Raw genomic sequence first — 15,362 nt, forward strand, 5'->3', positions numbered from 1 at the left:
CGGCCGCTAACCGCCACCCGCCACCACTCCCCCCTTCTCCCGCCGCCCCGTCGCTGCTCTGTCAGCCGGTGGGGTGGTGCCGCCCGCCTCTCCTTCCGAAGCGGCGGTAGGCGGTGGCGGAGGGCTGTCTGTGGGGAGGGAGGGGAAGGGGCGGGCGGCAAGGCTGTGCGGCCGTGCTGCGGCGCTGTGGTAGGCCTCGGCCTGCCCCGCGGCCCAGGGCGCGGCGGGGGTGCGACACGACGGTTGGGGGCGGCGGGGGTGGTCCCAGAGGGTGTTAGGTCGGGGCAGGCCGCGGCGGGGTCTTGCTCTGAGGGAGCCTGCCCGCCTGCAGGCTGCTGGGGGTCTCTGAGCCTGCGTGGAAAGCTTTGGGATCTAGAGAGTCAGAGGAGACTGGGAGGCAGTTCTTACTGTCAAAGCAGAGCACCTTACAGGAGGAAAGGGAGTAACGTTTACACAGGTTAGAAATGGGTTTATTTTCACTCTCTTCACTCCTGAATCTAGGAGCTTTATTGATTTAATTTAAAAACACAACAACAACATGCTTCCTGGGCTTCCTTCACTAAGTGATGCTGACTCCTGCAGCAGCAGTAGTTAGAATCAGGTTTCTTCTTTAGAACTAAAGTATAGATGTTAACTCTGATTTCCAAATAGTTACTGTGCCAGCCTCTAAGATTATATCCAGAGAGACCTTACAGTGGTCTTCCAGTACCTAAAGAGGGCTTATAAGAAAGACGGGAAGAAACTCTTCAGTAGGACCTGTTGTGACAGGATGAGGGATAATGCTTTTAAAATAGAAGGAGGTAGATTGAGACTGGACATAAGGAAAAAAATGTTTACAAGGAAAGTGGTGGAACACTGGAACAGGTTGCCCAGAGAGGTGGTGGATGCCCCATCCTTGAAAACATTCAAGGCCAGGTTGGACAGGGCTCTGAGCAACCTGATGTGGTTGGAGATGTCCCTGCTCCTTGCAGGGGGGTTGGACAAGATGACCTTTAAAGGTCCCTTCCAACCCAAACCATTCTATGTTTCTGTGGTTGCTTCTTTTGGACAGCCTAAATCTATGCCAGCTTTTTCTCTCTTAAAAAAAAAAAAAAAGCATTTAAAACTGCTAACTAAAAGTATAAAAGTACTTCCTGTTGGGACTCAAATTAAAAATTTGTGACCTGTCTTCAAGAGAAACCTGGGTTTCAGATCAGTTTGTCAAAAGATGTTTTAAACCTTAAATTGTCCATAGTATCAGTTGAACAAGGATACAATCAGAGTCAGCCTTCAATTTTGCTTACATTTTGCAGTAATACAGGAAATAAACAAGAATGCTAAGCTCATACAGGTCTACTCAGTTTAGTTAGTTTGAGGAGAATTAAAAAATTATGAAGGAAGGTTTGCAGAAGAAAAACTTGATGGATATCTGGTTTTGCAAAGCTTGCAAAATTCATACTTATAGTTTCCATAAACAGCATTTGAAGTTTGACTAATTCATCTTCATGTAGTGGACTGATGCTGTCTACTTCATTTTCCCTAAACTGATGTTGTTAAAGAACAAATTATTAAAATAAGGTTCCAACCAAGTGCTGATATTGGACTGTCACTGGCAGAAACTATTTTGCCACAGGCTCAGTGCTTCCTATAGATCTAGTAGTGAAAGTTGACTTAACAATAATTGGCAGATGGATATGATCATGTCAAGGAAATGAGCACATTTTGATGTCTAATTAGAGTTCAGTGATGGTTTTTTTAAACTTCTGTGCTTCAGTTGTTAAACATTAACTTCTTTTCAGGGAAGTAGATGCTGTTGCTAATTGTTTCTGAAAGTGAAATCAAACACCTTCAAATCAATATATACTAGCTTCTGGAAGAATTGATATCCTGTCCGAATAGTTAAGACTTGTATTGACTATTCAGGCTCTCAGTTGTTACTCTCTGCAGTGGTTTATAGATCCTGCCAAGCTAGGTGAAACAGAATAGGTGCTATCAAGAGCAACCTGCTTTGTGTAATTTTTCAGGATGAGGAAAACAAGGGAGTTACCAGTGACCTTGAAGTCAAAGTAGAAGCATAACACCTTAACTATTAATAACAGTGAATTTCAAATGTTATAACAATTTAGCTTTTGTCCTGCCCTCTAGATCCAAGAAGTGTTAGAAGGCTTTCTGCTTTTATTTTTCAGTCTTTATAAGACTTAACTAAAGCTTTCAATTAATTTTCAACATGAGATTTTTGATGCTCTGTGTTCTTTGGTGCTAGTGGCATTGTTTTTTTTCCAGCACTTCTGCTGCCATCATCCTTTTGCTTTATTCCCTAATCCCTGTCTGTTTTCCTGCAGAATCTCTAACTCCTGCAATAAATATTTCTGCTTTTAAAAACCTCACAGCCAGCCGTATCCAAATATGCTTGTTTATTGGGTTGTTGATCTCATTCTTTGCTTTACCGCTGTTGGCCTCAAATAGCTGCCGTTTCATTCAGTACGCTTCCATTTAACCTTTAAGGTTCCTTCTGCCACCATGTTACTGCCACAGTACTCCTTTAGAGTGTTTAGACTGCTTTTGTGGGATCCCTCACCTCATGTTTTATACAGAAGCAAAATACTCAAATATTACTTCAGGGTAATACAGGAAGCACGAGAATGTTTTAAGTTTGACAAAACTTCAGAAAATTGTGGAAAACGTAACCTTTTTTTTTTTTCTTCTCCATTAGGATCTCATGATTATGAGAAGCATCCCGATACATATCTAGAGCCACTAGTTTATTATAGATGAAAGCTAGTCCCAGTTTGATAATTAGGACTCCCAGGATTAGTAACAAGTTGCTTTTCTTCTTTTTGATATTTTATTTCCTTTCACTTTGGTTCTCCTAATGCTAAATATTTTTTCTCTGTTTTCTTCTTGTCTGCTTCTGGGATCTAGTCTGAAAAACCAGTGCAACTTATAAATGGGTAGAGGTTGAAAAACAAGCTCTGTATGTGGAATTTTTTTTTGTAAAGTCTTTCCTCTGACAGAACTAAGGTGTGATAGATAAATAGCACTGAACAGAACTATTCTCTATTAATTCTCAATTGTTTTATCTGGAGCTGGGGTAAACTGTCAAAGTCATTCTTCTAGACCAAAAGGACCCCTTTTTTTTTTTTTTTTTTTCAATTCTGTCTCTATCACTAACTTGGCAGGGAATGGAAAGCAAAGTTCTCACCTGTTAGAGTAAAGGCACATTGTTATAAGCATGTAGCTGTAATTCTTTCTGTCTCTTAATTATTTTGTGACTTGCTGACTGGGTTAGGCAGGAGCAGAAACAAATTATATCTCTTATTTGCTATAGAAAAGGTTAGGTGGTACTATAATTGTTCTAGGCAGCAGACATTTATCTCGGTTTCAGCTGTAAACTGTTGTACTTATTTGCAGATTCTTTAAATGTGTCCAACCCACTTTCTCTGTGATACACCTACTGAAATAAGGGACAAAACCCATGTTTGAGCTTATGGATGTCTTAAAATACTCTACTATTTTGCTGCCAGAGTACTGCCTTAATAATTCTGATTCTAGAGGGAAGAAGGTAAGACAATTGCTTGAGTTTTCATAGACAAGAAAATTGAATTAACTGTTATATTCTTCTGTTCACAGAGATTTGAACCCTTAAGTTTTCATTGCAGAAGAATCTTGACATAGGGAAAACCACCATGAGGTTTCTCTGTACTTCTCTTTCTCTTACTGTGGTTTGCTGGCTAGCTGAAGGTACCTTATCAAAAACAGACACAAAGAAAGGTGCTGCAAAAAAGCTGGAAGAAAAGGTAAGAGAAATAACTGAAATGCTTATCTTATCTAACATGTGCGGTGAACTAACTTTGGTAAAGAGACTCTCATTCTGTCAAAACTGTGTTAACAGCAACTATGCATTTCCATTTAAGCTTGTGCTCACAAATAAGACTACCTGAAACTGTCCTTTCCTTCAGCTTTTATGAGTGTCACAAATGGTTCGCTCCTTGAACAAATATGATGTAGGTTTCTAGAGTTTTATCCCCCATGCAAGCTGTAGAAGCAGGAAGCTTTTGTCCCCTCCTGGATTGCTAAAGGAGACATAGTTCCATTCCTTTGGAAAGATGGGGCAGGGAGCAATAGTTTGGGTCAAGAGTGCTAGGTCATTTACTGGTGGAAGGGAAGGTGTTCTTAGCCTTGCCAATGGGAAGACTGTATCCTGACAGAAAAATCTGAGGAGCCTTCTAACCAGCAGCTTCTTTGCAGGCAGAAATGGTTCAGAGTCCCGTAGCAACCTGAGCAAGTGAAACCAACATGCTGAAGTCTATCTTAACTTGCTGAGCATCTTCTTCTTTCCTGCCTGGTTTCTTTCAAAACTGCAGGAAGGCACAACAGCGCAAGGGAAAGTGTGTATGGAGAGGAAGTATATTTACCAGTGCATGTATCAAGTATATGTACTTAGTGTTGCTAAGCATGTTAGGTAAAAAAAAGACATGTTCAAAATCCTCTCCTTAAATTATGAGTATAGGTAATCCTTCATTATGCAGATACAGCACTCATTGTTTGTCTTGCTTATTCAGCATCTACCAGGAAGAAAATCTAGTCTGCAGGTAGTGAGGATAATACAAAGTGTTAAGACAGGCCTTATTCCTAAAGTCGTTATGCTGAATCAATAGATGATTTCTGCATAGTCACCCTACACACTTTATTAGACCTTCTCATTCTGTTTCTGTGGTTTAGTTTGTACTGGTTTAGTTGAAGTGAATCTTCCTTAAAGAAAGGTATTGAGAACCTTGGCCTTCAGTAAACGCAACGTAGCATACTCTGTCTGAAATTTATCTTGTTTAAAAGTTGTCTTCAAATTCCTGGTTAAGAACTCCTAACTCCTTTCTATTATTTTTGGAGTAATATGCCAGAAAGTAATGACTAGAGAGCAGAGCAGAACAGGGCTGAGGTGAATGATGTTCTTAAGATTAACTTCTTGATTTTTTTTTTTTGTTTATGTATTTTTTTTGCCTTCCAAACAAAGTAAGTTTACTGATGATAAGTCATTTCTGATCACTTTCCTGTTTCAGTTTTAAATCAAACTGCTCTGTATCACTTAAAAGGAATGCTCAGAGTTTAATAATGTGATTTTTTTTTTCCTTTTATTTTTCTTTTTGAAGTATATTGCATTTTGAAAGTAGATGCTTCATATAACTATTTCTAAAACCTGTCTTTTCCCCCCAGATGCTGCATTCTGATAAAAATGTGCAAGACCGGGGTCTGGTAGTTGTGGATCCAAAGGCAAAGGATATTATACTGGAACATGGAAGTTACTGCTCCAAGAAGATAAAGGAAAGACATTTCTCAGGAGATGTTCTGGGATATATTACTCCTGTAAGTTAATAAAATGAATAAAAGTGGTGCTTTGAATAAATATGAAGCAGACTGTGCTAATCTGCTATCTTATATCCCTGCTTTAAAAGCATTTTTATAATAATGAAAACTTCTGGTTGAATACAGTCAAATAGCCAGAGGATTATTTGAGAGCTGGCTTGGGATTTGGGTAGTCTCAAACTCTTGTTCTCCCATCTATCTTTTGAAGGATGTCTAGGTCATATTGGATTTTTTTTCTCACTGGTAAAACAGAGGTGATAGTATTCTCTTGTCCTTGATGAGCCATGTGAAGTTGCAGTAAAGTCAGACCAAAAAGGCTATTAAGTGTCTTCATACTATGCAGCTACAAACATGAACCTTATAAATAAACAGTAAAAAATTTATGTTGCTGTCAAACAACTTGCTATCCAGTCTTACTATTATTCAAAGCATCCTTTCCTGGATAATAAATGTTTCTTTGTTTTGTTTAGAGGATGCTTTCCACTTGTTTCAGTCTTACACTGCTCAAAAGAGAAATAGGTGCCCTATAATTTTTCACCTTTCTCAAGTTCTCTTGAACATAAATGCAGAGTCTGTAAATTCAAAACTATGTTGGAATCTACATGCAGATTCCTGTAGTTCAGATGAATTTGCACAATTTGAATAGTGAGTGCCCTTCATGCAGCTATCAGAGTTTAAGTATTTTCTTATTTAAATAAAAATATGTCCAGGAAGGTTTCCTCAAACTAACAAAGGGGAATCTAGCAAGTGATTACCTTTGTTTTAAAGAATTTGTGTTGGTCAAATGTAAAGTCAACTGGATATCTTGCTTCTGAGTCTCTCACTTTTTTATCTCCTTTCTTTTGCAAGTGGAACAGCCATGGCTATGACATTGCTAAAATATTTGGAAACAAATTTACACTAATCTCACCAGTCTGGTTACAAGTGAAAAGGAGAGGGAAGGAAAGGTTCCAGTTCACTGGGCTCCATGATGTTGATAAAGGTGGTGTTATATTTTTATTTTAATATGCATTGCAAGTTGGTCTCATTGCATACTGAGTAGCTTTGGCAATATATGCATGTGGGTTTTTCTGGCTCTGCCTCATCCCTGCTCCTTGCAGGGGGGTTGGACTAGATGACCTTTGAAGGTCCCTTCCAACCCTAACCATTCTATGATTCTATGATTCTATGGTGAAGTACTTTCACCCATTACATTTTGGGGGAAGTTTTCCTCTGTTAACTTCTTTGTCCCCATTTGCTTCCACATGTGTCCATAATTTGTCTGTCCAAAGAATAAGTAGAAAGATTGGCTCTTCCAGAAGGCTATCTACAAAGCCTCCCTTAAAAAAAGGAAGAGACAAAGAATCTATACAGGCAGAAATAGTCTTTGGTGTTTACACTGTGCAGTTGTTTACCTGTTGTGATTTTTTCTCCCTCTGCAAAAATCTTTGGGTGAATTTGTTTTGGGAATGGAAGATACATTTAATCTGAAGATAATTTTTTCCTTCACTGTCAAGAAACTGGCAGCAAGTTCAGATTTCAGCTAGTATGCTTTTAAATAATAACTAAGTAGTTCATGGTTTTGAACTTGATTGAAACATTTGTCTGTGGAATCTCATTTAAAACAGCTATAATCCTTATTGGTGCCTACTAGCAAATTCATTCTAGTACAATGACTGCTAAAAGGAGTGGATGAGACATTTGAAAGTACTGTCTTCTGAGTAGGCAGTAAGATTGTTTCCATGATGTGGCAGAACTGTAAGCAGCAGGGAGGGGTTGGGTAGGGACTATTGTAAGACTGTAGTAAATGCTATTTTTGCTGTGGTGGAGGTGAATAGTTTCAAATTCTGTGCATCAGAAGATGTTTCGTCTGTGTTGGTTATGAACTAGTACTCTGTGGCAGGAAGACAGATATAATGAAACTGTACTACATTATTTGAAGAGTACTTGAAAATATATTGTCATTGTCAACATAATTTATATTTATAGTTATATTTATAGTTATATTTATAGTTGTATTTATAGTTGTATTTATAGTTGTATTTATAGTTGTATTTATAGTTATATTTATAGTTATATTTATAGTTATAGTTATATTTATAGTTATATTTATATCTTTGTTTTCTTACTTGATACTGTTTGATAGGCTGGATGAAAGATGTCAGAAAAACCTCCAAAAACATTAAAATAGGTGAGCCTTTGTTTTATGTTTATTTGTTTCTTATCTTCTTTAACTGCTAGTAGAGCAAAAGAAGGCTTTGTTCTAGGTGTATGTGGGTGAAAGGGAGGTTACCTTAGAATGAAGGTAGAAGTCTGAGAAGAAAAATAAAAGCTGTTAACTACAGCTAGTTAAGTAACTGAAGTGTTGGTCTTGTTGGTGCCCTAATATTTGCCTTAACTTCTTGTCTCTGGATAAACCCCGGGTCACAGGGCCCTCTCTGGAGGGGTACTTTGTATATAGCAGTACATGCTTACCTGGGGGAGCAGCCTTCGAACTTGTTGCTCAGGGGTTCTGCTTAGTTAAAATTAAAAAAAAAAAATCCAAATCTGAGTCAGTCAGACTTCCCTGCATGATAACAGAAAAATATTCCTTTGGCTTTTCCTCCCTTGAAGGTGGGAACTCAAGGAATGTGCCACAGTGTGTGTCTTTAGGGATAATGGCAAACATTGCTGTAGAGATAGTACTGTGCTAGACTTCTTACATTTGTCTGTAGCAAGAGTTCTGTGGAACTGTGTCATAGTTTAGCCTCACTAAGGACTAAGCCCTATGCAGTCACTCACTCACCCTCCCCACCCTCTGAGGGAATTGGGGAGAGATAGTGTAGCAAAAGGCTCAGGGTTCAAGATAAGGACTGGGAGAGATCATTCAAGTTATCGTTGTGGGCAAAACAGACTTGACTTGGGGAAAACAAATTCAATTTATTAACAATAAAACCAAAGTAGGATAATAAGAGACAAAACTAGACCTTAAGAACACCTACACCCACTCCTCCCCTCTTCCTGGGCTTAACTTCATTCTGGACTATCTCCAACTCCTCCCCTCAAGTGGCACAGGGGGAATAGGGAATGGGGGTTGCAATCACTTCATCACACATTGTTTCTGTCACTCCTTTCTCCTTGGGGAAAGAATTCCTCATGTTCTTCCCCTGCTCCAGCATGGGGTCCCTCCCATGGGCTGCAGTCCTTTGCGACCTGCTCCAGTGCAGGTCCTTTTCCACAGGAACAGGGTGCCCCAGAGTGGGCCCTCCAGGGGCCACAGCCTCCTTCAGGCATCTGCCTGCTCCTGTGTGGGGTCCTCCATGGGCTGCAGGTGAGTCTCTGCTCCTCTGTGGACTTCCATGGGCTGCAGGGAGACAGCCTGCTTCACCATGGTCTTCACCACTGGCTGCAGAGGAATCTTGCCAGGAGCAACTTTACTCCTCCCCTTCTTTCACTGACCTTGGCATTTGCAGCTGCTCCTCTACAAGCAATTCCTCACAACTGGACTAGGCAGACACCTCTTATATGCTGCAAGACCCACGCCTCCCACTCTCTGCCCACACTTCTGTTTTATTCTCCCCTTTTAAAATACATTATCACAGAGGTGTTATCGCTGTTGCTGATTAGCTCAGCCCCAGCCAGCTGTGGGTCTGCCCTAGACCTGGCTGAGTCTACTGGACAAAGGGGAACCTTACAGCAGCTTCTCACAGAAGCCACCGCTGTAACCACCCTCCCCACCCCACCCCCTGCTACACAAACACAACACAAACTGTGAAACTCTTCTTGATTCAGAAAGGAGTGTGAAACTTGAAATGCATTAGAAAAATGGAATGCTCAGTCAGATATTTTAAATTACTTCAGCTACTAGGTGATAAAGCCTTTGAAATCTCTCTAGACTCTTCTAAAATACTCTTTCACATCCTTGATAGTTAGAAAGGGCTTAGACATAGTTCTGTATGAGTTCTTGGCTTTTCCCGTGTGCATGGTTTTCAAGTGTTCCAACAGCAGTTTTCCTGATTCTTGTCTGACTATGTTTTTAATGTTTTAAGTATATTGTTAGAAAAAAAATTATGTGACCTGAAGTGCCCGTGTTTTCCAAAATAAAAATTTGTTATGGGGCCCTGAAATGAGTAGAAGAGTGAAGTAATATAGATCTGTGTACAAAAGAATTTGAGGTGAACTTTTCTACCTTGTTCTTGTGGTAGAAGAGATGCACAACTTACAGAAAGATTGCTGTTTCATGTTGATGTTCTTTTAAGACTCTACTTGGGGCCCTAAGTGATAGTTAATTAAGACAGTTCAATCAAGGGAAGGTTTCTTTTCTAAAACTTGCATCAGTGCTGACCTTTAACTAAACATAAAATGAAGAATGTTCTACAGTGTCAATTTATCTGTGCTGCTGAAGTTGTTCAGAGTAAAAAAGCAGTGATCTCAGTCATGGGATATGTTGTTCAGTGGAATCTCTGCTTGCATCTGCTGTATTCTGTTTCTGCAGAAATATTCCAGTGTAGATAATAAATTCTTAATTTCCTGTACTGATTGATGACATTGCTTGACAGTGCCTCGAATTTTGTTTGATGGCTGGACTTATCACGACTTCGAGAGTGTTTTTGGCAGTGAGGATGAGATAGAGGAGCTTTCCAAGAACATGGTTCTGCTAGCCAAGGTAAAACGACTTTTTGCTAATGCTTGTAAAATAACATGAGATAATATTTGATTCCTTTTGTGTAATGGGTGTTTTCTCATTTCTAGTAGTTTTATATTCTACAAAGTAGAATTCACGAGACAGGATTCTTAAGAGTGTATACTAGTATGTATCCAATTCCTGTAAATACGAAGTATAGCAACACTGAAGTGCGGTTAACTGCAAGTCTAAAGTGAGACTATCTGTCTGATAGTCTGATCAACGTAACCTTGTTAAGTTATTGTTGGCAGCTGCACTGGTGACTTCTTCCTGCTATAAATCGTGGTTGATAAAACCTGTTCCAAACAGCTAACAGGCTGAATGTTTCTGAGGCAGTAGTAGATACCTGATAAACTTCTCGTGAAGGTTGCCTAGTGAGCTGACTGCTTTCTTTTTAATTTCTATTAAAAAAATAAATCTATTAAGCATGGGCTAAACTGGTTAGTGGCATTTTCTGATAGGCAGAAAATGAGTCACAAGTGTAACGAGTGCTATTTTCTGTGTTACAGGGGTACATTCAGACTCGGTGTGCTAGAGCTAATAAGCCACTTTTAATACCAAGAATAAGTCACGGGATATGTGTTACTGTAAGGTTTTGCTCAGGTCTGATAAACTAGTTTCCTTGAAATGTCAAGAAGCTGGGGGGAGAAGAGGATTTCCTTTAAGGAATGGTTATTTTTTGCTTGTTTGCTAAGGTTTTCTGGGCAACCAGAAGCCAATGGCTCTAGAGCTATGCGTGTGTAGGACTAGACAAGTTGCACCCAAAAGACATTCAACTTTAGTAATTGATTCATGACAGCATAAGCTTTGTCACTTGCTACAGGATGTGAAGAAATCTTGATGTGCTCTAGGGGAAGATGGATGTAGATGTAAACTGGATAGTTTCTTAACATTTTTAAATGATACATCAATTTTAGGTCCTCAGTAACAGCTGGCCTCTTAAGGAAAGGGTTCTCAAGTACACCACTATCCTTGATCATGCTAAACATAAATTATCACAAGTCAGATTGTGGGAGATGTTTGGAATCATGCCTATGCAAAGTTAGCATTTACATCTTTAGCCTCAAGAGCTCATGAGGTTTTTTTTTTTTCCAATATACATGTATATGTCTGTCAAATTATCTGCCTAACAACCATCTGAGCAACCTGATCTAGTCAGGGATGTCCCTGCTTCTTGCAGGGGGGTTGGACTAGATGACCGTTGAAGGTCCCTTCCAACTCTAACTATTCTATGATTCTATGATCTTTCATCAATGGCTGAACTTTCCCAGTCTGATACTGGTTTATCCTGTAAGACTAGAAGTCATAAATAATTAATAGAGATTTTCAGCCTTTGGATTTTTGTTAAATAGTCTGTGCTTTTTCTTGACTTCTTAATGAAATGCTGTATTAAAGACAGAGCTGGTACAAGAATACAAAGCATGTTGAGTCTGTAATAGTACAAGAAAAACTACAGTAATTGTGTGCTTTGATACTGTACTATCATCTCTGATACAGGCCTAATGAATAAGCGTGGTGATTAACTGTATATTGTTGTTGATTTGCTTTATTTAGAATGAACATTTTGATGGTTTTGTAGTTGAAGTTTGGAGTCAGCTGGGAAATCAAAAGCAAATGTGAGTATAAGTCTATAGGGTGCAATTCCTAAAAATCAACTCTTTTACAGCATCTTTTAAATTTATCCGTGTTGATTTGAATTTCCTATTATAAATAAATGCACTTTGTTCTAGGACAACTGAAGATTGTTCCACTTATCTCAGAATGAAGTAGGAAAGTCGATTCTACTCTGTGTGAGCTCAAAGATTACGTAATAATCTTCACCTTAGACCACATTAGCCTTTCATACTTGAGTCTGCAAGATGTTACCGTTGTACAAGGATGAAGAGGGTACCTCAATTGCATCCTTACTCAGATGTTGGCGCTCGCCTTTATTATAACATTGATTTGGGTTACTAGGTGAAGCTTGGAATTATGGGATGCTTTCAAGACCACCCAATTTCAGTTGATTAGGAGACCTTCCAAACCTTTACATAAAGATCTTGTAGACATACTGAAACTAAAACCAAAATCCTCAACTTGAAGCAAATATAGGGAGAAACTGGCTTCCTGTTCTGGCAAGCACAGTGTATCTTAAACTTTGGAGTAGCTCTGCTATGAAGTTTCAGTGAGTCTGAATTTATTGTAGCTGCTAAAACTAAAGACCTTATCCATATTAAATAGTTTCCTGACATGTTCTAATCTGTTTTCTTTGAGCAAAAGCCCCTTGACTGTCTTAAAATCTTGGACAGAGTCAAGGTAAGGCAAACTCCAAACTGCTGCTTCAGGAGGAAAAGACAGAACATGTGGTGTAATGAATGATTCAGGAAATTCAGGCATTCATTCTCTAAAGCACAGTATTCCTACCAGCTCTCTATTGCCTAAAATGTTTTGGGGGAAATAGTGTAAAAGAAAGTGGCACAGAATGCAGACTTCATTATGAAAGACTTTAACCTTTCAAAAATGGTTACTTCAGGTTATTCTGTTTAGGGCAATATTATTGACTGGTGGCATATAATAGTTATTTCTGGAACTGAGTGTGCCATTAACCGAGTCCTACCTTTTGCCAGTAAAACCAACATTTAGGAACAAAGAACTGAAACTGCAGAATCATTGTAGCCTTGTCAGGGGCTCCACTGTTTGCACTGGGACAAATAATCCTTAAGCTAGATGGTCTTGCTCATAATTAGGTAATTTGCCAGGCTGTTGTTAGAACTCTGAACCTTTTGCAATGTCTTAAGACAGCCAGCAAGGTGATTTAAGCAATTAGTAACTGCTATCCGGAAGCTGGGTGTAGTGGTCAGTTTATCTATTGTGCTTACTGTATTTCAGTAAAATTGATGCTTTTCCTATCAGTTAACTTACATGAATGTAAGACAGACTGTATTAATGTAATTTTAAGACTCATTGAAGACCAATTTAAGAACACTAGCATGGAAGTGCTGTATTGCAAATGACTCACATGAACAAAGCATACTTTTTAATTAGCTTCAGGGTTACACTTGCGGCATGGTAAATATGTTATGCTTTGCCCAAGAGTAATGCTGGTTCAAGACAGCATTGCTTGTCTCAGCTTATGTCATAAGAACTGTTTGAACTAGAAGAGGTACTGCTGTGTAGTTGCTCTGGCCTTCAGTACCTGAGTGTTATTTAGGTGAAATATAGAAGCACCACTTACATATTCACTGTCTGTTATTGATAGACAGGAGCAGGAAGTATTTTCCATAACTTCAGAGAAGGAAAGGGTTATTTTTATAGAACAGAATCATAACTGCCTCCTTTGCTCCAAGTCAGTAATGTTTGATCATACGTGGCCACCTGTGAACAAGACTAGGATTATCCTAACTAAAAATGTGAAAGATGATGTTTGGCCGAAAAACATGAATAGAGACAAAAGTTGTGAACTGCAGGTTTTCCTCCTCTTTAAGACCAGTTTTGATTTAAGTGCTTCATTGTAAACTCATCTATGTTTTTTTTCCTTCCTTTATTGCCACTCCCCTAGAAATATTTATGGTGTTTAAGTTGCAAAATACCTTGTTTTGAGCTTGCCTCCTCAGAGACAAGCATTCTGAATAAGGCTAATCTAGACAGCAAGCTGAATTGTGTGGAATTAGAGTTGTTTTGTGAAAGTAGAAACACATCATTACATTAAAATTTTGTCTCATGATGCTTATAAGTTACAGGGCCAGTGTCTTCGTTTTGAGATTAAGTCAGTTTGTCTATCACTTGCTGTAAAACTGGATGGCTTGGGGGCCTAGGAGTTTTCCTTATCAATGTTTTTTTGGAGTGAACAGGTGCTTTGAACAGATCTTAAGGGGCAGAATTAAGTGGACTTAGCACCTTGGCAAGCCTGTATTTTTATTGCACATTCAGTGCTGTTATGGTGAGATCTGTTAATTTCCTTTTGAATAGCAAAGCAGAGTTACTCCTGATAAATGGGTAAGCATGGACAGTCTTTCGCTTCACTTGTCGCTGCCAGAAAATAATTGGCATGAGCTCTGTAGCCCACAGAGTGGCAGTATTGTAACATGAGTCATACCTGATGTTCCTTGTCAGATTGTGTCTTTCGACGGTGACAAACATCAGCAGTAAAACATCTTCTTAACCTTGGATGGGTGGAGGTCAGTTGACAGATAGGTGTCAACACAGAGATGACCCCTGAGCCTTTGGAGATGTGAAGTGTTCGTAGAACAGCAGTTGTGTATGCTCCGTATAATGCATCTGTATTAACTGTTAGGTACATAGTGTAGGCCTTCCTGATTCAGATCCTTCAAGGTCAAACACCTGAAAGTAGCTTAACATGCTTCCAGGTCAAGGAACAAAAGATCATAATGATACTCCTAGGAACAGATAGTCTACCTTCAAATTACTTTCAGAACTGTTTGACTATACAAGGAGACCTGTCTAGTTAATACAATTTATTCCTATTATTTAGTGAGAACATATTTTAGTTTAAAAAGAAAATAAAAAATCAGATTTTTTTTTTTTTGTCTGAAATACAAGGAGTAGTCTCACATAAACAGTTAGCAACAGGTTATTGAGACTTAACACGGGTGCATAAAAATGTCTGGAGGTATGCTGCAGCTGCCAGCTTGCCTTATGAAATGACAGAGTGGTGGTGTGGATCTAAGTAAAAAATACTTCACTTAGAATCATTGTGGTTTTCATTTTTCAAAACCACAATGGTGGATTAGAAAAGTAAGTGGATCCCTAGCTATTAAATTAATAAATTAAAAAAAGGCACTCAATTATTCTAGTGCATCCTTTCATGTATCTGTGTTGAGGGGAAACCTGTTGGTTTTTTTTAATAGTCTTGTGGAAAAGACCCGTGATCCCACTCAGTGTACTACCTAAGTGGTGCAGAAACACTTAATATAGCACAGGTTTCTTTATCAGACTTAAAATGACTAGAGAGTGGGATTTGCTTATGGAACATCTGTGCTTGATATGGTGTTTCAGCTATGAAATCAACGTTCACTCTCTAAGGACAACGTGCAGTAATATTTAGCAGAGTGCGTCGATATTTCTTGAGGCAGGTGAGTCTGCAAAAGAATCTGAAAACCTGTAAATGAGTGTCCTAACTCACTGTGCTGGTTTTGGGGTGGTTGGGGCTGGGTGGGTGGGGGTGGCGGGGGAGGACATGCAGTGGCAGCTTCTGCAAGAAGCTGCTGGAAGTGTCCTCTTTGTCCGATGGACCTGACCAGGTCTAGGGCCCACCTGCTGTTGGTCAGGGCTGAGCTAATTGGTGGCAGTGATAATGCCTCTGTCATAACATATTTAAGAAGGGAAAAATAAAAAAAAAAGAGGCAGAAGGGGAGGCATGAGCCCTGTGGGCCTTAGGGCC

The 15,362-nt window shown here is 39.2% G+C and overlaps 1 protein-coding gene across 4 annotated transcripts in view; it reads left to right on the forward strand.

Annotated features, from left to right (window-relative positions):
• The window catches only part of CHID1 (chitinase domain containing 1), a 131,578-nt gene continuing 116,216 nt past the window's right edge, over positions 1-15,362 (forward strand). For 2 of the 4 annotated variants that reach the window (XM_086749020.1, XM_086749023.1), the window contains exons 1-7: positions 1-106; positions 3,610-3,776; positions 5,191-5,340; positions 6,190-6,322; positions 7,466-7,510; positions 9,858-9,964; positions 11,537-11,598. In XM_086749020.1, coding sequence (XP_086605146.1) covers positions 3,666-3,776; positions 5,191-5,340; positions 6,190-6,322; positions 7,466-7,510; positions 9,858-9,964; positions 11,537-11,598 — 608 coding nt within the window. In that variant the 5' untranslated portion in view covers positions 1-106; positions 3,610-3,665. Of the gene's footprint in view, positions 107-310; positions 458-2,626; positions 2,663-3,609; positions 3,777-5,190; positions 5,341-6,189; positions 6,323-7,465; positions 7,511-9,857; positions 9,965-11,536; positions 11,599-15,362 lie in introns of those variants that run through there. The other 2 variants (XM_086749021.1, XM_086749022.1) reach the window with 2 other exon arrangements.

This window comes from Chlamydotis macqueenii, chromosome 5 (genome assembly GCF_036417535.1).
Source record: "Chlamydotis macqueenii isolate bChlMac1 chromosome 5, bChlMac1.mat, whole genome shotgun sequence".
Taxonomy (NCBI): domain Eukaryota; kingdom Metazoa; phylum Chordata; class Aves; order Otidiformes; family Otididae; genus Chlamydotis; species Chlamydotis macqueenii.